We start from the raw sequence: 23,707 nt of genomic DNA on the forward strand, positions 1-23,707 counted from the left end.
GGCGTTTTAGGAACTACCCAGCGACCAGTTTCGCTACGGAGCTCATGAGAATTCGTTCTAATCTTTGCTATATTAATTTTCTTTTTTGAGCTAGTTAGAATAGAGAGATACTTTTGATCTTCAAGGGTGGGGTTGATGACCTTCTTATAATAACTTAATTTTCTTTTAGATGCTAAATCTTTCTCACACCACAATTTTTCTTTGAACTTAGAAGTAACAATATCTTTAATGTTATTTATGTTTTGCAAAGCATCATTCTCATTGATCTCCCAATAGTTTAACCAGGCCCTTGTGTCCTTATGCCATCCTCGGTTAAGCCTTAGGTGATTTTGGCTGGAATTTAAAGCTTGCTTAGGAAGTCTATGATTGTCTATGTTATTGAGCTTGTGCTTGTACATCAGAAACCTGAGCATAGCTAGGCTCTCAATAGAAGAAAGACCTGCTTCTATAAGGAGAATATGATAGGGTGTATTACTTTTAATTTTCAGGTTATAAGTTATTAAACGCTTCTGGATTTGCTCAATCTTCCTCCATGATTCTCTGGAGATGCTGCAGCCCCAAACTTCGCAGCCATATAAGATAACAGGAGTGACTAAAGTTTCAAAGAGGAACTTCTTTTTATCCCACATTACGAGGTTTGATGTTTTACAATTATTTTCAAGACCAAAATAAGCTTTCCATCCCCCACTGATCCTTTTCTCAATGCTATGGTTCCAGTTGAGCTTGTGATGGATATCAATTCCTAGGTACTTGTAAGAATACACTTCCTCCAAGTTATTATTTTCATACGTAAAATTAGCGCAAGTGTCCTTCTTAGATTTGATAATCATAACTTTTGTTTTGTCTGTATTAACAGTCATACCCATGGTAGAGCATAAATCCTTAAGAAGCTTGAGTTGCTTATCAAGATCAGAAGGGCACCTTGCCAGAAGAACAATATCGTCAGCATAGAGAAGAAGGATAATGACTATCCCAGCTAAGATTGTGCCACCACATCCTGCTTCTTCTAAATAACCTTCGAGCTTATCGATGTAAATGCCAAATAGGGTAGGGGAGAGGGGGCAACCTTGTTTAACTCCGATGTTACACTTAATATCTTTTGACCACCCCTCATTGTTCTTTAGCTTGGCAATTACATTCTCGTATAGCCTTATAGCAGCAGCTATTAACTCAAGAGGAACCTTTAGCTCTTCTAACCTATTCCAAAGGTTGTATCTAGGAACCGTATCGAAAGCCTTTCTAAAGTCTACAAAGCAGCAGAATAAATTGGATTTATCATTACGACATTCCTCCGCAATGATCCTTAGCGTAACAAGGTGGTCTGTTGTTGAGTGATGCCTTCTGAAACCTACTTGGCCTTTAGCCCGCTTACCTTCACTTTCAAGCCATATGCTTAACTTTTTTTCCAGAATACTACCATATAATTTGGCTAAGAGAGGGCTGATCATAATTGTTCGATAATTAGAGGGGTTATTTGTATCTCCACTTTTAAAAATAGGGATAATGAGGCTCTCAGTCCAAGGTTTAGGGAACCCTTGCTTAACAACTTGATTGAAAAGCTTGTGGATGTGGGGGATGAGGACAGGGCCTCCAATTTTTAAGATTTCTGCCTGGTAACCTTCAATGCCCTTAGCTTTCCCATTCGCGAGGCGATTAACCCCAAACTTAATGTCCTCTAAAGAGAAGACTTCTTTCGTTGTGAGCAGGGTTTCCAAATTATCCGTGACATTAGGAGATTCATAAAGCTTTTTAAGATAAGAATTCCAATCGTGAAGAGCAATTTTGTTATTATCCTTAGTCTTCTTAGTCATAATCTGCCTCCAAAATTTCTTAGGAGCTACCTTAGAGAGGTATAAGAGATTCTCCTGTCTTTGACGAATGTACTGCCTCTTTTTCCTTTTAATTAGGGCTTTGTATATTCTTATCTTGTCCATTTTAAGAGAATCATCAACAGCTTTCTTAATTGCTCTTCTCGCATTTTTTCAATCTTTGTCATACCAAGGATTGGTTTTGCTATTTCTTTTATTATTAGAGACTTCAATTGAAAACTTTTTAATAAAATATGAGAGGGTTGTAGTAAAATTATGATATAGGTCTTCTATGTTATCTATACTAGATAAAGGAGGCAAATTAGTTTTTAATTCATTTAGAAAGAGGTCCTTTTTATTTTTATCAAATATTAAGTTCTTTTGGTTGTAAGTATTATTTTCTATGGGAACTCTATGCATGACAAAATTGAGGGTTATAAGTAAAGGCCTATGATCGGAGTCAGGCTCGTGGTCGTTTAAGATGTCAAAGTTTATTATTTCGTTGTATAAAGGAAGATCGGAAATAACGTAGTCTACCACGCTGCTACCAAGTCCATGGATGCAGGTCATCTTGCTGGACTTGGGCCACTTTTTTAGACCGTTGCAAATTATGAGATCCTGAGCACTACAGAGCTTGACAAGCTCTGACCCAAATTTAAATTTATAATTATTATTATTAATTTAAAAATATTATTAGTACATTTTCATAAAATATAATATTATTATTATTAATTGAAAAATATTATTAATAATAATTTTCATAAAATATTTTATTATTATTATTATTTCTATATATATATATATATTTTGTAATTCATATAAATATATTAAAATATATAAAATATGATTTATCCCATTAACATAATAATCCAATTCCACACTATTCCATTAATAATATTATTTCTTAATATATATATATATATAAAATGTAATTCATATAAATATATTAAAATATGATTTATTCCATTAATAATATTATTTCTTTTTATATATATATATATATATATATATAAAATGTAATTCATATAAATATATTAAAATATATAAAATATGATTTATCCCATTAACATAATAATCGAATCACAAACTATGCATCGAATCACAGACTATTCCATAAAATGACATGAAAGTGCTTATAAAAGGATTCCACTTTAATCCAATTTACTTGTGATAATAATTGTGACTTAAAATAATTGTGACTTAAACAAAGCACTCAGTCCGACTACATATAAGTCATCAATTCAACGGTATACTGATTGCAAACACGGTCAATGTCAATTTCAAATTCTCATACCATAACTGCCATCATCACATGCTAACAGTTCCATTCATATCTATCTCACAAGAAAGTGAGAAAAGGTGCGGGCAATACATCTACCCTGTTGAAATCAATGACACCCGAGCATTTAAATGTCAACCTATTTTCAAAGCATTCGCGGGAGACGATCAAACTGTCAAACTGTAGACGTTCAAGTTGTATTAAGTTCCCAAACGAATCTGGAAGCACCTCCAGACTAGAGCACCTGGACAGGTCAATAGTTTGGAGATTCGTCAAGTTACCAAACGAATCTGGAGTGCAACTGCGCAGGTGGATGGTTCGGAGATTTGTCAAGTTCCCAAACGAATCTGGAAGCACCTCCAGACTATAGCAGACAATGTCTAAGAAAATCTGCTTCTCTATTTTATCGAGACTGTCATAGCTAATTTTGAGTGTAGCCATTATATCTTCGGGAAGAATTTTGGAGATATCGTGCAATAGCGCTTTCCCATACTCCAAGTCTTTTCTGCGAAGAAGAGATCCAAGCACTTTAAGGGATAATGGCAATCCAGCGCAAGCATCCACAAATGCTCGAGCCACTTGTTCAAATTCTCTAGGAGGATATGGCTGGTTAAACGCATGCCAGCAGAATAGCTCTCGGGAATAATCTTTGTCGAGTCCTCTTAGCTTGAAAATGGAAGACTCTGCAATCCCTGAGCTTGTAAGTACATCCTTATTTCGAGATGTGACTAGAATTAAGCTACCTTGCTGAAGCGCATCTTTCACCGGTAAAAGCAATGCTTCCACCTGCTGAAGATGGTCCACATCATCTAAAATTAGGAAAGCATGAGAAGATTTAAGATAACTATGGAGCTTCTCTATACCATCATCAGTGCTGTCTATTTGCACATTCACTTGAGCCAAGCCACTAAGAATCATACTCTGCAAGGATTTTAAAGAGTTTCTCGCTACATTTTCTCTGACATCAAATTGAAAGTAAGTTTTCTTGTAATTTGATCTTCGACGGTTAAAGATCTCCTTTGCTAGGGTGGTTTTGCCAGCACCACCAAGTCCGACAATTCCTATAACTCTAGTCTCTCTGCTGCTTTGTTGGTCGAGTAACATCGCCCCTTCAAATTCTGCAACTTTCTCATCCAACCCAGTTGGATATCTAGACACATGTAATGGCCTTTTAACTTTTTTCAGCACTCCTTCCACGACCTGTTCAAGGAGCTGCTGCTCATCGCTGAAATGAAATTACTAGTCAGAAATGCCTACAATATCAAACAGTCTATCAATCCAACAAGTTAAAAGGGAGAGAGTAAGAGGGAGTGTTGGAGTACTGACCCATTATACGTCTTCATATCGAAACCTTTTATCTCTGCAGCATCAAAGTGCCAGTTGTGCACTGTCTACAACTGGTATCCAAAGCCTCCAAAACCGTTGCAGCCGGTAAAACGTTGCAAAGCAGATGATTCGGTGAAATGAGTGAGGTTTAGGGTATAGGGGTGAGTCAAATCCGTGTGGAATATAGGGATGGCAAATCACGCTTGAAAAGACAAGGAATTGGGGCTGTACAACATCCAATGTCAGCACCTTAAGTCCAAATGAACTCTTAACCAAGCATTTAGCGCATACCCCAAGCCCATCATTTATCCATTCAAATATTTAATTTGAAAATATTAAAAAAAATAAATATTATTAAAAATCTATGCTATTAAACTTCACTGCTTATTTCTTCAATTATTTATGCTATGCCTCTCTTTAGTCAGACCGCGAACTATACACAGCCCGATGCCAACAATTCCAACCATATTTTTAAATTGCATTGCCGTGCGTGACACCAATCGCGATGCACCAGCGTGCAAAGTTTGTCGGAGGTTCAGTGTACACTATAAAACATTTTTAAACAATTAACATTAAAAAAATATATGATGTGCACGGCTTTTGATAGCACCGTAATCGTTGTACACGCTCAATACGACGCTTTTGACAAAAGACAAGCCCCAGTCTTTAAAAAATGGAAAATAAAATATGGAACGGCATAATGTAACGACTTTACATTTTGGTGTTTTGCCGTGGAATGCGGAATTTGGTGATATGATGTTAAGGGATTGTGGTTTTTGTTGATAATATAGTAGATTTGGTACCAAGCATTTCTAAAGTTTTGGTAATATCTGAATGGTATAGATTATATAATTTTAACAAATATTTATCGGATATTATATAAAATTAAATCAATAACAAATATCTTAAAAAATGTTTAACATTTAGATTATGTATAACCTGAAACTTATAATTATAACAGTTATCTAATATATTTTTTAAAAAACTTATATATATATATATAACTTTTCAAAAAAAACTTAAAATAATTATACTACAACGTAGTTAGCAATTTAAATGTCAAACACCAATTCCTTAAGTCCAAAGAAAATCAACTTTTAACCCAGCATTTAGTGCATACCCCAAGCCCATCATTATATATTTTTATAATTTAAATGTTTGTATATATTGTTTATCCATTAAAATATTTAATTTCAAAATATTAACAAAAAAAAATATTATTAAAAATGTATACTACTAACTATAAATAAATAATATCATTAAAACAATATATTATTATTTAAAAATAATTAATAAATATTTTAAAATTTAAATAATGTTATTAATTAATTTAAACTAATACTTTTATTATTAAACATTAGTTTATTTGGTATTGTTCAAATTTCTAACCATATATTGAGGCCCAAGATTGTTCACCTAAACAATTATAGTCGTAACAATAAAAATTGCCCTCAGGATAGTACAAAACCATGTTATAGACTCATCTAAATACACACATATAATTATCAAATGCAAATATATATAAAAAAAATTAAAACTTACTTAAACACAAATTTGTGACTAAAATTTCAACAAATTTAATATATCACATATAATTATCAAATGCAAATATATAAAAAACTTACTTAAAAACAAATTTGTGGCTAAAATTTCAACATATTTAATATATGTGGAATTAAATTCCAACAAATTTAATATACAAGGAGTTTTTGGATTAATTTAATGTTCATTTTTTAAAATAGGTAATTATTTCATTTTTAAACCATTTTATTATTCATTCTTTTTATAAATATGAAAAATAGTTATAAATTTGTTTTCTTAAAATTATTATACTTTCTTTATATAATATATAATTTTTTGTATCACTTTTTTTTCCAAGAAAAATATGTTAAATTTGGCAACTAAGGCCAAACTTCATCTTGGACAACTCATATGAGGTAGCTGATATTTTTATTGGATTCCTCTCCGAGAGGTGTAGGATTCATCTAAAGATCATCCCATTCTTACATGTACAAATGGAATTATGAATTTATTTTGATTATGGACAAATTGTCAAGGTCGGCAAGCAAACTCATGTAGGCTCAGAAGCCCAACAGTCACCTCTATTCATCCTCAACGTTGCATATAGATACATGGTGCCTCCTCCTCATTTGGACACTTCATTCACTCACACATCTCTCTTGATTGGGTATGGATTTCTAAGGCCTCTCTCTCTCCACACGTGCGAAGAAGGCACTGTTCTTTTGTTGTCCATGCGTTGAACAACAATGACCATCTTTGACTGCAGTTTTGTGTGGGGAATTTCTGTTTGGGCAGACCACAGTTCTAGGCACGAAATCCAAGTCTGTTTGACCAGCGTTGATTGTACTAGAGCTTGTTGCTGCATTGACATTTGCTGACTAGACTTTTTTGGAATATTTTTGGGCTGATTTGACATGCTGTTGGAGGCTGAGTTGACCAAGTTTGACTGAGTTGTTTTGGAGGTCAAAATATGCCTTGTTGACCAACATTGACTTTCTGGTTATGACTTTCTATTTATGTTGTTTGACTGATCAGATTTCATTGTGATTGCGCAAGTGAATATTGTATATTGTACTCTCTCTTTATGCTAAACTTTTGAAGAATTATAAGAATTGATCAAGGGTTTCCTCACATTGGCATTTGTCCCAGGCTAGTGTCATATCATGTGTCCTCTTGTCTTGGCTTGTCTTCTACTATTATTTTTTATGTTCTATCTGCATTTTACTATCATGGTGATGTGATTTCTAAACTGTATATATTGATATTGGGCTAATAAAGAAATAGAAGTAAAATTACTCTTAGCATAGAACATACCATTCTTAACTAAAATTAACATGGTATCAGAGGTGAGGTGAAGACAAAGCCCAAGTAAGAGTGAGAAGAGAAATCACTAAGAGGATCAATCACTGATCAAGGACAAGATTCAATGGCCTCCACATCCTACTTCAAGTAAGATGATAAGCTTCATGACAAGTCTGATTATCATGCATGGAATATGTCTCTTGATTTGACAATAGAAGAGTAAGATGTTATGCATTATGTGCAGGGAAATATTTCAGAACCTCCTTCAAATCACCGGCTGCTGCTAAGAGAAAGTACAAGAAGGGTGAAGTCAAAGCCAAGAAGATCATTAGGGATTCTATTCATAAGCATTTAGTTGCTTACATCTCTGATTTGAACACATCAAAGGAGATATATGACAGGTTGGTTGGCATGTTCAAATCTAGAAATGAAAACCAAATTCTTTTCCTCAAGAACAAGCTGAAGGATATAAAGAAAGGAAGAAATGAAGATATTCAATCCTACTTCATGAGGATTACTGAGATAACATCCTACTTCATGAGGATTATTGAGATAAAAAATGATTTTATTTCGATTGGAGAAGCTATTGCTGATAAGGAGCTTACTCTCATTGCCCTTGGAGGAATCCCTCATGAATAGCATGTGTTCAACACTACTATTAACAACGATATGATTCTAGGTTGTGAAGAATAGTTGACTAGATGTTCTCAAGAAGAAACAAGGATGATGGAACAAGATATGCCTTCAAATAGGAATGATCCAACTGCATTCTCTGCTCATGCTAAAAGGAAGAACAAAGCAGGTTCAAAGAAGCAATGTCAAGGAAGGTTGCGTTTCAAAAATGGAAGGAAGGGAAGATTCTTCATTTGCAACAAGTTTGGTCACTATGCTAGCAACTGTCCTAATAGAAGGGATACACCTCATGATGATGACAACCATAAAAACAACAATCTTAGGGGCAACAACAATCAAAGGAATGGAAGATTCAACAACCAAGGAAAAAGGAATGCTCTCGCTCCTCATAAAGGAAATGGTCACCCTCCCAAGAGATCAAGAAACACCAGGTATGATGAATCTAATGTTGTTGATAACAAACAAAAATAATTCTATCTTATATATGCCCTCTCTACTACATCTCCTCTGGACACTTTACGAAACTGGTTGATTGATAGTGGTGCCTCAAGGCACTTCACCGGGTATAAAGAGGCTCTTTCAAATTTGATTGAAAATGATACAAATTTGGAAATTATCCTTGGAGATAATTCTACCTATCCCGTAAAGCGAGTTGGGAATGTTACTCTTCAATTGAATCAAGGTAACACCATTCATTTACAAGAAGTATTATATGTACCCGATCTAAATAAGAATTTGGTATCTATCTCAATGATGGAGGACAAAGGATTCAAGGTGGCATTCATCGATGGAAAGGTACGTGTGTGGAATAAAAATTTCAATGATGCAATTACACCTGGCTTTAGGGTTGATAGCCTATATCAAGTTGGAGGAAGCCCATTGGGAGATATGTCTTGCGACACATCACTTCAATCCAAATTACGACACTAGAGGTTTTCTCATCTACATTATAAGGCTCTACTCAATGTGAGGAAGATGTTGACAGATATGCCCGAATTTAAAGTATAACATGAAGGTGTTTGTCAGGGCTGTGCCGAAGGAAAGCATACAAGGGGACCATTCCCCTCAAGTGATAGCAAGACTATTGACATATTACAATTGATTCATTCTAATCTATCTAGTGCAATGCCTGTTAATTCATTAGGAGGATATCTATATTATGATATATTTATGGATGATTTCTCTCGCAAGACTTGGATATATTTCTTGAAGAATAAGGACGAAGTATTCTCATGGTTATGGTCTTTCAAAGCTTTGGTTGAAAATCATACCAGGAAGAAGATCAAAATATTGAGGACCGATAATGGAACCGAATATGAATCAAATGAGTTCAAAAATTATTGTAGAGAAGCTGGCATTAAGAGGGAGACTACTACTGCATATACTCCTGAGAAAAATGGTGTTGCTGAAAGGAATAATTGTTCTATCGTAGAAGCCACTTGTGCCATGCTTCATGATCAAAGCCTTCTGAAGTTCTTATGGGTTGAAGCTGTAAACACCGTTGTGTATGTTCAAAATAGATTCCCTCATCAAGCGTTGGACTCCAAAACTCCTGAAGAAGTTTTCACCAATAAGAAACTTGATGCTTCTCACTTTAGAATTTTTGGCAGTCCCGTATATTTTCATGTGCCGAAAGAAAAGAGAAGCAAATTGGATTCTTATGGGAAGAAAGGAACATTTGTGGGATACAGTGAAACTTCTAAGGCATATAGAATCTATGTGCCTGGTCAAAGAGAAGTGGAGATAAGTCATGATGTCACCTTCGATGAAGATGCTGCCCTTGGGAAGGTCAGTGACCTTCCTCTTCCAAGGAAGGACAAAGAAGAAGATTAAGGAAAGCAGGGAGAATCGCAAGATGAGAAAATGTCTGACGTTGAAGAACCAATGGATCCCATTGATCCACCCCCTCATGAGTCCTCCTCCTCGAAAAGGAGGCCCTCATGGCTTAGGGAGACTCTCGAAGATGCTGAGAGATATGTTGCACCTAGTGGGACTTTTGTGAAACCAAGAAGTCGAATAGGTACCAAGGGTACTTAACTGAAATGAGCAACATTGTTCAATTTGAGCCTTGCACATTCGAAGAAGTTGCCAAACACCAAGTTTGGAAGGATGCAATGAATGAAGAGTATGAGTCGATTATGAAGAATGATGTCTAGGATGTGGTTCCTAGACCTAAGAAAAAGTCTGTTGTCACCTCGAAATGGCTCTACAAGATCAAGCATGGAGCTGATGGAAGTGCTGAAAAGTTCAAGGCCAGATTCATTGCTTGAGGATTCTCTCAAAAGGAAGGTGTATATTATGATGAGATATTTTCACCGTTTTCCTACTACACCACTCATTCGATCATTGCCCTTGTTGCCTTACAAGCCTAATGGAATCTACACCAGATGGATGTCAAGACTGCCTTCTTGCATGGTCACTTAAGGAGGAAGTCTATATAAAACAACCTGAGGGGTTTGAAGTTCAAGATCGTCAAACACATGTATGCAGGTTGAAGAAAGCACTCTATGGGTTGAAGCAAGCACCTCGAGCTTGGTATGAGAGGATTGATATCTATCTAATGAAGTTGAGATTTACGAGAAGTGAAGTTGATCCAAATCTTTACTTTAAGGTTGAGAATTATAGACCTCTCATCTTGGTACTCTATGTGGACGATCTCTTTCTGATAGGTGCAGACCCTCTTATCAATCAATGTAAGAGGGAGTTGGCTTTTGAATTCATGATGAAGGACCTAGGATTGATGCATTACTTCCTAGGGTTGGAGGTCTAACAAAAGCCAGGTGAGATTTTCCTTTCTCAAGGAAAATACATTGTAAAGATACTTGAAATATTTGGGATGGTGGACTACAAGTCCATGACTACTCTGATGGAAGTTAACTTCAAGAAGTTATGCGGAAGTGGTCCAAAATGGATCTAACATAGTCTTCTAAGTCTAAAAATGTTCCTCACAGAGGAAAAATTAAAGTCAAAGGATGCTCTTGGAAATAGTCTCATCGCAGAGATCTCTTCATTTTGGATCTAATGCAATTTGAATGGGTGAAAACGGACTTCGGATGAAGAAGTTATTGTAAAAAAGAAAATTGCCCAATGCCCTTAGAAAAGTAGGCAATTTCTTATAAATAAGACGTAATGGAGAATATGCGTTCCTTAAGGAAATGTTGCATTGGAAAGAGTTCAAAGGGAGGACTTAAGCAAAGGTGGAAGGACTCCCTGATCAGCGATCTCCGATATATCCTGTTGGAGGAAGGCCTCATGCGATGTCGGAACCCTGGGCCATTTACATATGCGATTAGAAATTGCGATATCGGCGATCGGAGATCGGGTCGCGCAAATACGAAGGGGGCCATTACATGCGACATACATTGATGCGATATGATGATAGTGATAGCATCGATAGAGCGATCGACGATCGACGAATCCCTGATACAAGGGTCATTGCGACTTGCTACATGTGATTGTGATATGCGATCGATGATCGATGATTGGCGATCGGCACAAAGGAGCCACGCTAATGCAACGTGCGATTGTGACATGCAATAAAGGTCGGACTTGATAAGGTTATGGAAGCGATTTCATAATATTTGAAATCCGGATTTGCGGATTTTCTTTGTATTTTCCGTGTATTTGGGTTTTTGGCCATATGCAATGCGATTGCGATATGTGATAGAATGATGGACCTGAGAGGATTATAGGGGCGATTGCATATTATTTGAAGTCCGGCTAAAAGACTCATGATGTGTTTTGCGTGCATTTTCCTATGTATTTCCGTTATTTGGCTATTTCAGCCAGGGGAAGGCAAAATGATCGGATGGTCATGCCCGTCGGTTCCTTTCCATTGTAAACGGATTCTTGTGATGAAACAGTCGGGTTCTTCAATGATAGAGGCGACTGTAACTGATGTATTACAAAAAGCACAGGGAGCTCAATTGACAGGGTAGATGAAGGTTGCTGAGATTCACTTGGAGGTCGAGTGAACCACTAATAACACAGAGAGGCAACATTATGCTCAGGAGAAGCGAAGAAAAGCCCAAGAGGCTCAAAGATGCTTGAATGTTGAGTGTAAGCCCAAAGGAGGGAGTCTGAGGAGTCAGGGTGACTCAGAAGTAGAGGGTTGCTTGGAGGTCAAGCAAAACCAAAAGCTCATGAGAGCCAAGAGCCAGAGCCGAGAGCTAGAGCCAAGAGCCAGAGCCGAGAGTTAGAGCCAAGAGCCAGAGTCGAGAGACAAAGCCAAGAGACAGAGCCAGAGAACAACAAAGAGATCAAATGATCAAGCTATTGCTGATGTCCGAAGTGTGCTAAAGACAGAAGAAGAAATTCTAGAGACAGTTCACAGAATTCTGAAGGAGTTGGTGCAAGCTAGAGCTCATGATAGCTCAGAGAACTAATTTAAGGAGTCCAATCCAGAGAGGCCTAGATCTATCTGCAAAGTAATGATATCCAGGGGTAAGGTGGTATTCTAAGCCCATAGGCATAGTTGTAAACCAATGGAATTGAGTGTGGAACTTGTAAAAGAAGCATTACCATAATCCCAAAGAGCCTAATCGAGTTGATTAGTGCTCAAGGAGACGTAGCCCAAGATATCAGGGTGAACTCCATATTATATTGTTGTCTCCTGTGGTTTGCTTATTTACTGCTTTATTTACTGTTATATGCATTTCATATCAGTTTAAGCAAATAAACTTAAGGTAATTAAGCAGTTAAAGGAAAATACAAGCATACACCTATTTCAAGTGCTTATTTCCGCAAATTATCAATCATAAGCATAGATCTTGGGAATATATATAAGCTTTTGAGTGGGAGAGGTTCTTGCAAGTTGACAAGAAGCCTTTAGGTTCCCATTTCAGATCAGGAAATGCTATTGGGCCCGATTTGGGAAATCCTTCTGACTATCGTCAACTCATGGGGGCCCTGATGTTCTTGGTGAACTCTCGTCCAGACATATGTCTTGCAGTGAATACATTGAGCTAGTTTATGGTTGAGCCTCATCACATATATTGGATTTCTGCCAAGAATCCCTTGAGGTATATTCGAGGCACAATCACTTATGGACTGAGATACATTGTTGGGAATGTGAGGCTCCATGGTGTAGAGCGATAACTAGGGTCTCTCACACCACCAATTATTCCACATTATTAAGTCAATCCGGGATCGTTTTGTTCTTTCAAGGAGTAACTCAATCCGAGGCTGTTCTGTCCAAGTAGTGCTCGGTAGTATAGCGTTCTAATGACTTGAAAGGAAACAAACACTAAGCTGTAACTAAACCAATTCAGAAAATGAAATCACACTAGGCAGATGATCAGTCAAGGGTACGGAACCAATAACCCTTCCCTTTAGAAACTGATAAAGAAAGAAAACCAAAGCATGGGCTTATAGGTCAGGGAGCCAGGCAGCGTCTTGCTGGGCTCACGACAGCCTTCGGCCTGCTATCACGAGAAAGCAATAAAGGCAGGTTAGCGGAAGTAAAATGGAACAACAATTCTTAAAATGGAACAACAGTAATCAAATGGAACAACAGTAATGAAATGGAACAACAATAATGAAATGGAACAACAAACTATCATAAACAGGAAACGTCAATCATATAAATTGGAACAGCAACTCAAATGGAACAGCAACCCAAATGGAACAGCAAACCCAAATGGAACAGCAAACCCAAAAGGAACAGCAAATCCAAATGGAACAGCAAATCCAAATGGAACAGCAAACCCCGAAGTATGTACACGGTCTATAGTACTGTAGCGATCTGAGAGTAATGTATGATGTGACTATGTTTCTGAACAAAGTGATATTATCTTCAAGCCTCACAAATACTTATTTCATATGAATCCAATAATGATAACATTCATACCAATAACTTGCTGTAGAAATGGATGCAATTCGAATAGATTCAGTTTGTGTAATGCAGAGACGTGAATTAAAGAACTTATTCAGATTCAAATATTAATTAAGAAGCATAGTCTATCATAGCAAAGATATATCGGATTACTGAAACAAGAAATAAGCAAACCACACAAATCACCGTATGATACAACAGCAAGTGACCGTCGGAGCTGGGCCCTTGGCTACCAATGGTACACTGCTTAGAGTTACTTCAGATGCAGAAACGAGGTGAACACCAAATCCTTTATATTGATTGCATTAACAAAAGTATACAAAATCAGATCTTACAAAACTTCAGTGATCAAAGTTGTTCTGAGTTTATAATTATAACAACAGTCGTCCCCCATGCTCGATGGCGTGGTACCTTTATATAACAGCAATGACGGAGATGTCTAGATACAAAAGATAAGCTTAAAGCAGCGATCCCTCAGGATCGAAGATCCTGAGGGATTCGCTAATCGTTCAGGTCTCCTCTTTCCTTCTTGCATTCTCCGTCACGGTATCCTGCGTTCTTTTCCTGTATTATTTGGCTCCAATTTTACTTGATCTTGTCCGCATCCGGTTCCCTATCGACGGGACAGCAGTTACTTTCCTTGCGCTTCTTGTTTTTACTCGATAATTCCCTATTTCCGCGTCCTTCTGCATAGAAAACATCGATCATTAGTGATTGAGCTTCGTTTGTCCATTTTCACACAATTTACCAAAACCCTTATATTTTTAGGCTCATAATGCAGAAAAGATTAGAAATAGTATTGAAAAACCACTAGATTACTTATCAAAAAGCATACCTTCCAGGTGCTCCACACACCCCCCTGCTTACCCTGTTTCATGTCCTCATGAAAACATTGTAATTGACATGCAGGGCTGTGAGAGAGTAGGCCGGAGAAGGGATCTCACGAAGAGGCCGACAACCATGATTAGCAACTAGATGGTCAAAGAACTGGTCTAACTGATCTGCAGGCATCTCATATAGGGCCTGATATCCAGGTGCAAGATGCCAAACAATTGGGCTGCGAAACCGATACCCCAACCAAAATGGTCCTGCTCGCAGAATCCGTTCCCCATAGAGACTCAATCGACTGGCAGCCAATTCAAAATTCTCAAAGTTAAAGGGTTCCCTGAGCTGGATGTTTGGGTTAGAGGTTCGGTAGCGAAACTTTGCAGCATGGAAGGCCTGGTCTTTAATAGTCAGGAAATACTCCAGACCATTTCGGATCAAGTCTCCATGCATGGGACCTAATATCTTCATGACACCTGGGATCCTCATCATACTCCTATGCTTTCTCCATAATGCTGCTGGGTCCCTAGGTTCAGCCCGTACCCATAGGTCTAAACTATTTTCTTGCCTCTGAAAGGTGTTGTAAGCTTTAAGCCATTTTAACTGATTCACCCCAAATGAGATAAAGGCTTGAAATTGTATATCGCCAACGAAAGGGCCAGGATTCAAATCAGTTTCCTGGTCTAAGACAAGATTGTGCAGGTAGAATTCACATAACAACCTTTGAACTTTAACTCCATAGTGCTTGCAGCAATCTATAAAATCATTAACAGTGTTGATATGGATAGGTGCTCCTGCCCTAACAACTTTTATTTTTAATCTCAGATAACGTTCAAGCAAAAACAAAGCATAATTTTTAGCAGGGGCTCTACAAGTCAAAACATCAGTATACAAGGAACACAAGGTGTCCATCTGCTTAACAACACTATCTAGTCGACGAGTTACCTTAGCAACCTTTTCCTACTCCTTCTGCCATCCTTCAAAGACCTGGCTCTCAGACTAACTGATGTTTCGAAGTTGCTGTTGGAGCTCCTCGTATCTTTCCTTGGGGACCGTATGTTCTCACAACTGCTCGGCCTCCTGCTGGGCTTCCTTCATCATTTTATGCAAGGTTCTGGTTTTCGGGTCTTTCTTCCAGACAACCGTAGAAGCTGGAAGTTTAACCTGGACCTTCCTATTGCGTTGTTTGGAATTTTGGACCCAAATTACACCCGAGGGGGGTGCTTCCATTTGAACCTATTTGCTATCCATTTCCTTTTTAATGCGAACATAGGGTTGGTGCGGTCTTCCTACCACCGGAGCCTCTTGCTGTTCCATTGGGATGTCCATTCGTTCCTCCAGGCCAGATGGAACAACAGTTTCTATTGGAACAACACCCTGTTCCTCATTATCATTCGGAACAGCGGACTGTTCCTCAACAGTAGGTCTCCTGATGGGGTTTCGTCCATCAAAACGAACCCTAACCCTCGGGGTTCTTGCTGCCGTGGTCCTTTTCCTTTTCCTTGCAGTTTTTTGTATTCTCAGACTGGCTTTCAACATTCTGATTTGTTGCCGAAGTCTGGCTATCGTGCCCAGCATCCTCTGGTGCTTCTTCCTCAATTTTGCAATTTCCCTAGCCTCGACAGAGGGTTTGGCCTTCAATCTTACTTCTTCTTCCTCTCCTGGAACATCTTCCAGCGCCCTGGGGACAGATTGTCCCGAATTGATATCTTTTGCTTCATTATCATAGCCAGGCAGGTTTTCTTCCCCCGCTTCTTCTGCGGGACCATCAAGGATGCCTCCTGGACTGGAGGCTTGGCCGTATTCTCCCATATTGGCCAGAACTGCCGCCAATTCCTCTTCTCCTGGATGGTCTTGCAACGGACTACCCATGGATTGTGCGTTTTCTTCTTCAATTCCTCCTTCTGGCTGGTTAGTTCCAGCCTCTAATTGCTCAGCATTTCCTTCGGGTAATTCACCTTCCTCTTCCGAAGGTTCGTCCTCGATTTCAATTGGTTGGGCCGCAGTTTTCTGAATCTTTTCCAACCTTCCCCGTATTCGAACCAATCGAGCTGACTTCCTGGGTCTTTCAGGCAGGTTGGGAGTGCCAACAGGTTCTCTAGGTTCCTCTGGTCGTTCCGGCGTATCGGAGGATCGCTTCCGTTTCGAAACAGCATGCTTTTCTGCCGCCGACTTCTTACGTTTCTCTGATTGTTCCGGCGTGCTAGAGGACTGCTTTCGTTTTGAAACAACATGCTTTTCTGCTGCTGGCTCCTTGTGTTCTTCTAAACGTTCCAGTGTGCTGGAGGTTCGTGGTAAAGCCAGTCCCTTTTTAACTGTTTCGACCAATTCCTCCCAGGTGTCTTGCTGTTGGGCAAGACTGTGTCTTATTATTAGCCGAATCAGTCCGTGGTGGCTAACGACCGTCTCTGTGTGCTGAGCCTTCTTCAGACTTCGAGCCGCATCATGTAATAACGAATTTAAAAAGGCAGGGAGATTTACAGAGCATTTTCCCTTCAAAACAGTTAGAAGTTTTAAGTGACGAGCCCTTACCACATCTTTTCTTCCTTCGCAGGTGATATAGCTCTGCACTATCTTCGCCAGCTCGGTCCAGGGTTCCCCCAGTGTTGTCGGCAGAACTCCTTTCCCTTTGACTGTCAGACTTTGGCCTTCGCTTTGGAAAATTTCCATTGCTTTCTGTAGTCTTTCCTTCTTCAGCTCCCATCTGGGTCCAACAGCTGGTAATCCTGAGGTTTCTGCAATAATGTCCTCCGTGACTTTTATCCGCTTTCCTCCGACTATAGAGTGGTTTTCCTGCAGATTTTGTAGGAATTCCAACGCTACAGCCTCGTTTGATTCTTGCAGGCGGTTGAAGTAATTCAACCATCCTGCATTTTCCAGAATTTCGCGGGCAGCAGCAGACGCGGTCAGCTTGTGCGGTTCACTTTGGATTGTCTTCCCGCCCATGGCTTACTCTCAAAAATAAAATCGGGAATGACACAGCAACTGTCCACAGTATTTACCGAACAGAGAGGATACTCGATGCTATTTTTAGGAAGGATTTTCGCAGAGCATGCAACAAAGAGAAAGATCGTGGATGGCAGTCTGTAGAATGAGATCATCATACCGTTAAATCGTGTCATTATTTTGCCCGAATGGTGTGCAGCCACGTAACCATTGGAGTAATGAGGTCACCTCCCCCCCGCGATCTGATAGGCTGCCCCCAGCCGTCAAAGAGAGGAGCAACAGCCAGTCGGGAGTCAAATCATAAAGTACAGCAGGTAGAAATTATGCCATGTTGTAAAAGGACAATGAAGTACCGAAACCGAGGCAGAAAAATGGATCGCTTTTAAGATAAGCCAGTGTGATATAATGAGGAACCGAGGGTTGGACGTCTGTCAACTGTACCAAGTCTCCAGTAGTCATTGTCAATTCCGTTGCCATGATTGGTGATAATGTTCATGCGATAATTATATCAGGGTGTGACATATGATACATGCAAAGGATATAAAAGACAAACAGACTTAATATCATACCTGTTGGTGTAAATATTACGACTCCAATGCCATTAACAGAGCTCTGCTGCCAACAGGTGTTCATAACCTTGGCAAAGTTGTTTATCTCACCCTCCGGAACCATTATCCTTTGTGTATCTACTAAAGAGTGCTTTGTCAAAATGCAGGCCATTATGCTGGCTTGGTGACCAGATAACCATAATGCCATTCACAAGGTAGGCACGAAATGTGGTCAGGCCGGCTTGTGATGAGACCTCCTGTTCCAAGGTTTGCTTGTTATTTTACCTTTGGACCATATCCCTGGTGTGGTGGCCGTAATGGGAATGCCACTTCGCTTCCATCTTTATAATTATGGTAGGCTGGCTCTGAATGAGACCCCTATCCTGCATTTGACGATTTCATATCTTGTTTTTATTTTTTCTTTTATTCTTCTTTTGCAGCACACTTCTTTTTTCTTTGTTCGATTACACATAAGGGTGGTTCCGCACTCCTTAAGAGCGGGGAATGGTGGAAGAAGTCTTACAATCCCATCAGACAGATATAAATCGTTTGCTCATATTCCTCAGTAATGATCAAGAAAGTTTTTAGGGAGATCGACATGATAAAAATTACCAAACCATGGTTCAGGAACAAGATAATGACAGTAAAGACGAAAGTTAATGTCCTTCCTCTTGTCTTCTTATATATGCTGACTGTTAAAATAATAGCGATTTATGATGTGCAGGTTTCGGTATATCATGCTTTTATGTTCATTGCATAATGTCATTGCTATATCTAAAGGATTTAGGAGAGCATAATCGCAAAACGTCCAAATAGGAGCAGAAAGGTTCTGATGGTGTCTTCTCTGCACTAAGCATGTGGATGACTCGTCTTGCGGAAAATAGCGGAATTAACCAAATTCTGCATTTTGAAAAAAGAAATATGCGAGTGCTGTTCCTTTTCGCAAAGGAACAACAAAGCACAAAGAGTGCTATTCCTTTTCGCAAAGGAACAGCAAAAATCCACACGTGCTGTTCCTTTTCGCAAAGGAACAGCAAAAATCCACACGTGCTGTTCCTTTTCGCAAAGGGACAGCAAAAATCCACACGTGCTGTTCCTTTTCGCAAAGGAACAACAAAGCCATAAAGTGCTGTTCCTTTTCGTAAAGGAACAACAAAACCAAAAAGTGCTGTTCCTTTTTGTAAAGGAACAGCAAAACCAAAAAGTGCTGTTCCTTTTTCGCAAAGGAACAACAGAACAAAAAGTGCTGTTCCTTTTCGCAAAGGAACTGCAAAAATTCCAAAACGCCAAAGTGCTGTTCCTTTTCGCAAAGGAACAACAAAAATTCCAAAATGCAAACGTGCTGTTCCTTTTCGCAAAGGAACAGCAAAAATTCCAAAACACAAACGTGCTGTTCCTTTTCGCAAAGGAACAGCAAAAATTCCAAAACGCAAAAGTGCTGTTCCTTTTCGCAAAGGAACAACAAAGCAAAAAGTGCTGTTCCTTTTCGCAAAGGAACAGCAAAGCAAAAAGTGCTGTTCCTTTTCGCAAAGGAACAACGAAGCAAAAAGTGCTGTTCCTTTTCGCAAAGGAACAACAAAGCAACAAGTGCTGTTCCTTTTCGCAAAGGAACAACAAAACAACAAGTGTTGTTCCTTTTCGCAAAGGAACAACAAAACAACAAGTGCTGTTCCTTTTTGCAAAGGAACAACAAAACACCAAAAGTGCTGTTCCTTTTGAAAAGGAACAACAGAATCACACGAGTGCTGTTCCTTTTGAAAAGGAACAGCAAAATCAAACCAGTGCTGTGCAAAATAAGGTAACCAAAATACTACAAACAAAGATGAAAAGAACATATGTACAGGATGTTATGTACAAATTATGAAAAACGAATTGCTTAAGTTATGGGTGAGGAAGATTTCACTTCCTCTCCTAAGATCTCCAAATCAGTATCTTGCTGAAGCTGTTGACAAAAGGATTCCCGAGTAAGAGGTCTTCGATAGAGACGAACTCGGTGGCCATTTACTTTGAACGTATGTCCAGAACCGTCAATCGTGATCAGAGTGAGGGTCCCATTGTCGTGCACCTTCTGGATCTCATATGGTCCTAGCCAGCGAGTCTGGAGTTTCCCCGGGAAGTCCTGGAACCGAGAATCGTATAACAGAGCCCAGTCTCCTTCATGGAAGACTTTATTCTTTATAAGTGCATCGTGCCACTTAGCTCGCTGCTGTTGGATTAATGCTGTGTTTTGTAATGCAGAGAGCCTAATCTCATCCAATTCGTTGATTTGTCGTAGTCGATTGATCTGTGCCTCATTCAGATCTAGGCCGACTTCCTGTGCAGTTCGTAGTGTTTGGATCTCGAATTCGATAGGAAAGATTGGTTGTTTCCCAAACACCAATTGATAAGGTGAATAGCCTGTCGTACTTCTCCATGTGGTTCTATAAGCCCACAGTGCTTCAGGTAGCCGAGCAGCCCAATCACGCCTGTGTGATGCGATGGTCTTTGTTAATATTGACTCAATTATCTTGCTACTGTTTTCTACTTGTCCATTTGCCTGCGGATGGTAGGGGGTAGTAATCTTATGTTGGATATGATAATTGTTAAATGTTGCAGCTAGTTTGTTTCCAACAAATTGTGGTCCACCATCTGTAATTACTTCTCTCGGAAGTCCATAACGTACAAACAAATGGAACAAAAATTGTATTACCGAATCTTCTGTAGCCCTAACTAATGATTCAGCCTCAACCCATTTAGTAACATAGTCTGTTGCTACCAGGATGTATGTCCTTTGGTTTGATGGTGGATTAATGGGCCCGATGAAATCGAGAGCCCACCGTTCAAATGGCTCAATAACCACTTGTGGTCTCAGAGGCATTTCATCAGCTTGACCAAGTTTTCCTGCTCGCTGGCAGCTATCACAGGCATGCACAAACTTTTTCGCGTCCTTAAAGATTGTAGGCCAATAGTACCCTGCTTGTAGTATTTTATGTGCTGTTCTCTTGTCGGCAAAGTGCCCCCCGCATGGTCCACTATGACAAGCCTTTAAGATGTCTAGGATCTCATCCTCTCGAATACACCTCCTGATTTGCATGTCTGCCCCTGTATGGAATAAATGGTCTCCAATCCACGAAAATCGAGTGCTTTTTTGAACAATTTGCTTTCGTTCCTGAGGGGTTAGGTGTTTTGGTAACTTACCCACTGCAAGGTAATTGGCGACGTCAGCATACCAGGGTGTTCGAATGGCAATGGCAAACAGATGTTCGTTAGGGAATTGATCTTCCACGGCTGCTGCTTCGATTGATTTGGGTATTCTTGAGAGGAAGTCGACTACAGGGTTCTCCTTGCCGGGTCGATCCTTAATTGTGATGTCAAACTCCTGCAACAGGATCAACCATCGAGTTACTCTAGCATTCGTGACAGGTTTGTTTGCTAGATATTTAATAGCAGAATGATCTGTATATAACACAACATGGTAACCTGTAATATAATGCCTAAATTTATTAACAGCATGAATTACAGCCAGAAATTCCTTTTTAGTAACAGTATAATTGAGTTCGGCAGAGGATAAATTTTTGCTAATATAGTAAATGGCGTATGGCGTCTTATCCTCTTCTTGTCCTAGGACTGCACCGATTGCTGTATCCGAGGCATCCGATGAGATCTGGAATGGCAGATTCCAGTTTGGTCCTCGAAGGACTGGAGCTATTGACAACAACTTTTTCAATTCTTTAAAAGCCTGGTCACATTTATCTGTCCACAAAAAATCGACATTACCTGTCAAAGCATATAGAGGTGCTGCAATTCGTGAATAATGTTCTATAAAGCGTCTGTAATATCCGGAAAATCCAAGGAAAATACGTACCTCTGTTTGAGTAGTGGGGGTAGGGATGAGCAAAAGAATCTGAATTTTAGCAGGGTCTACCTGGATGCCAGCTGCTGAAATGTAGTGCCCTAGAATGAGCCCTTCCGTCATCATCATGTAGCACTTCTCGTGGCTCAGGCAGAGTCTGGTAGCAATGCAACGTTGTAGAACTTTTTCCAGGGTATCCAGAGCTGGATCAAATTCATCCCCATATGGTGTGAAGTCGTCCATATACACCTCAAGTCCATCGTTTATTAGATCTGCAAAAATACTAAGAATAGCCCTTTGAAATGTAGCAGGGGCGTTACATAGGCCGAAGGGTAATACATGATAGGCAAACGTTCCCCAGGGGCACGTAAAGGTAGTTTTATCCTGGTCTTCAGGGGCAATTTGGATTTGGTTATATCCACTGAAGCCATCTAAAAAGGAGAAAAATTTCTTCCCTGCTAACGTGTCCAATACTTGATCTATAAATGGGAGGGGAAAGTGATCTTTTTGTGTAGCCTTGTTTAACTCCCTGTAATCGACGCAAATCCTCCATTTTCCATTTTTCTTGGGTACCACCACAAGGGGAGAGACCCATTTACTGTCAGAGATAGGGTAAATAAAGTTAACATCTAAGAGCTTCTGAAGTTCGTCTTTTACTATCTCTTTTAGGTGAGGGTTGAGTCTTCTTTGTGGTTGACGGACATGTCTTGCATCTTTCTCTATATAGATGTGATGGGTGCATAATTGAGGATCAATCCCCTTCATGTCGGGGTAATCCCACGCAAATGCATCCTTGTATTTTTGTAACAGATTAACAAGTTTTATTTCTTGATCTGGTGTAAGATTGGCGTTAATATTCAAAGTTTTACCAGGTTCAATTTCCACTACTTTACTATTAGCAACAACAGTTACTGGTATTGTCTGATCATGCGGATCTTTTAAGGGATCTTCTTCTAGCTCACTGTCAAATGCTGCCTCTATCATAAGACACTGCATATGTGTTCTAGCTTCAGTTTGACTAATAAAATTGTTAATGGCGTCGTCTTCTGTTTGATCCTTGAAGTCTAACACCTTCTGTATAGTTAATGGAGATCTGATGTTGTTAGCAAGATATGATACAGGATAAGAGTTAGTTTTAATCATTGGCAGGCTTGGCTGAGCTGGAGGATATAGAATTAAATTTTTAACATCGGGTCCTTTAGCTATAGTCATGTTTCCCTGCCGGCAGCCTATGTAGGCATCGACAGTAGCAAGCTAGGGTCTGCCTAGGATTAACGGATGTCCATCTAGTCAGGTTTTAGGATTAATTACCAGGAAATCTGTGGGATACTCCCATGAATCTACGGAAACCATGACATCATTCAGAGTACCTTCTGGTCGAACTACAGATCGATCTGCCAATTCTAACAGAGTAGAGGTAGGTTCTACTGACGTAATGCCAAGCTTTTGGCATGTGGAGGTTGTCAAAATGTTGATTGCAGCTCCCAGGTCGACTAGAGCGTTGGTCAGGGTTTGGCCATAGATTTGAACGGTTACAATTGGGTTCCCGGGATCTTCATATTTGATAGGTGTCTCTTTTCCTGATAATAGGTCGGATAAAGTACCAACTACTTGGACTCTAGGGTTAGTATTTGTATTCCTCCTTGATTTTTTGATGCATAATTCCTTTATGGTTTTCGCATATATAGGAATATCTTGTGTGGCTTGGAGGAATGGAATCTTTATATACAAATTTTGTAATTCTCCCAAAATGTCAAAGTCTGGAGGTTGTATAGGTCGAGATATGACTAATCGTTCTGGGAAAGGAGGAGAGGATGTACTTGCTTGTTTATTGTTTTGCTCTTTGTTTTCATC

The 23,707-nt window shown here is 39.3% G+C and overlaps 1 protein-coding gene across 1 annotated transcript; it reads right to left on the minus strand.

Annotated features, from left to right (window-relative positions):
- Positions 1-3,147: 3,147 nt before the first annotated feature.
- LOC149196649 (disease resistance protein Roq1-like) lies at positions 3,148-4,455 on the minus strand. The gene is made up of 2 exons (XM_089408375.1): positions 4,414-4,455; positions 3,148-4,312 (listed from the first exon to the last, which is right to left on the minus strand). Exons 1-2 carry the CDS (start codon positions 4,428-4,430, stop codon positions 3,148-3,150), a joined length of 1,182 nt encoding a protein of 393 aa, XP_089264501.1. The 5' UTR covers positions 4,431-4,455.
- Positions 4,456-23,707: the final 19,252 nt, after the last annotated feature.

The sequence above is a fragment of the Pinus tabuliformis genome, chromosome 2_2, assembly GCF_031772625.1.
Source record: "Pinus tabuliformis cultivar Carrire ecotype Pingquan chromosome 2_2, CPIR1, whole genome shotgun sequence".
Classification (NCBI taxonomy): Eukaryota; Viridiplantae; Streptophyta; class Pinopsida; order Pinales; family Pinaceae; genus Pinus; species Pinus tabuliformis.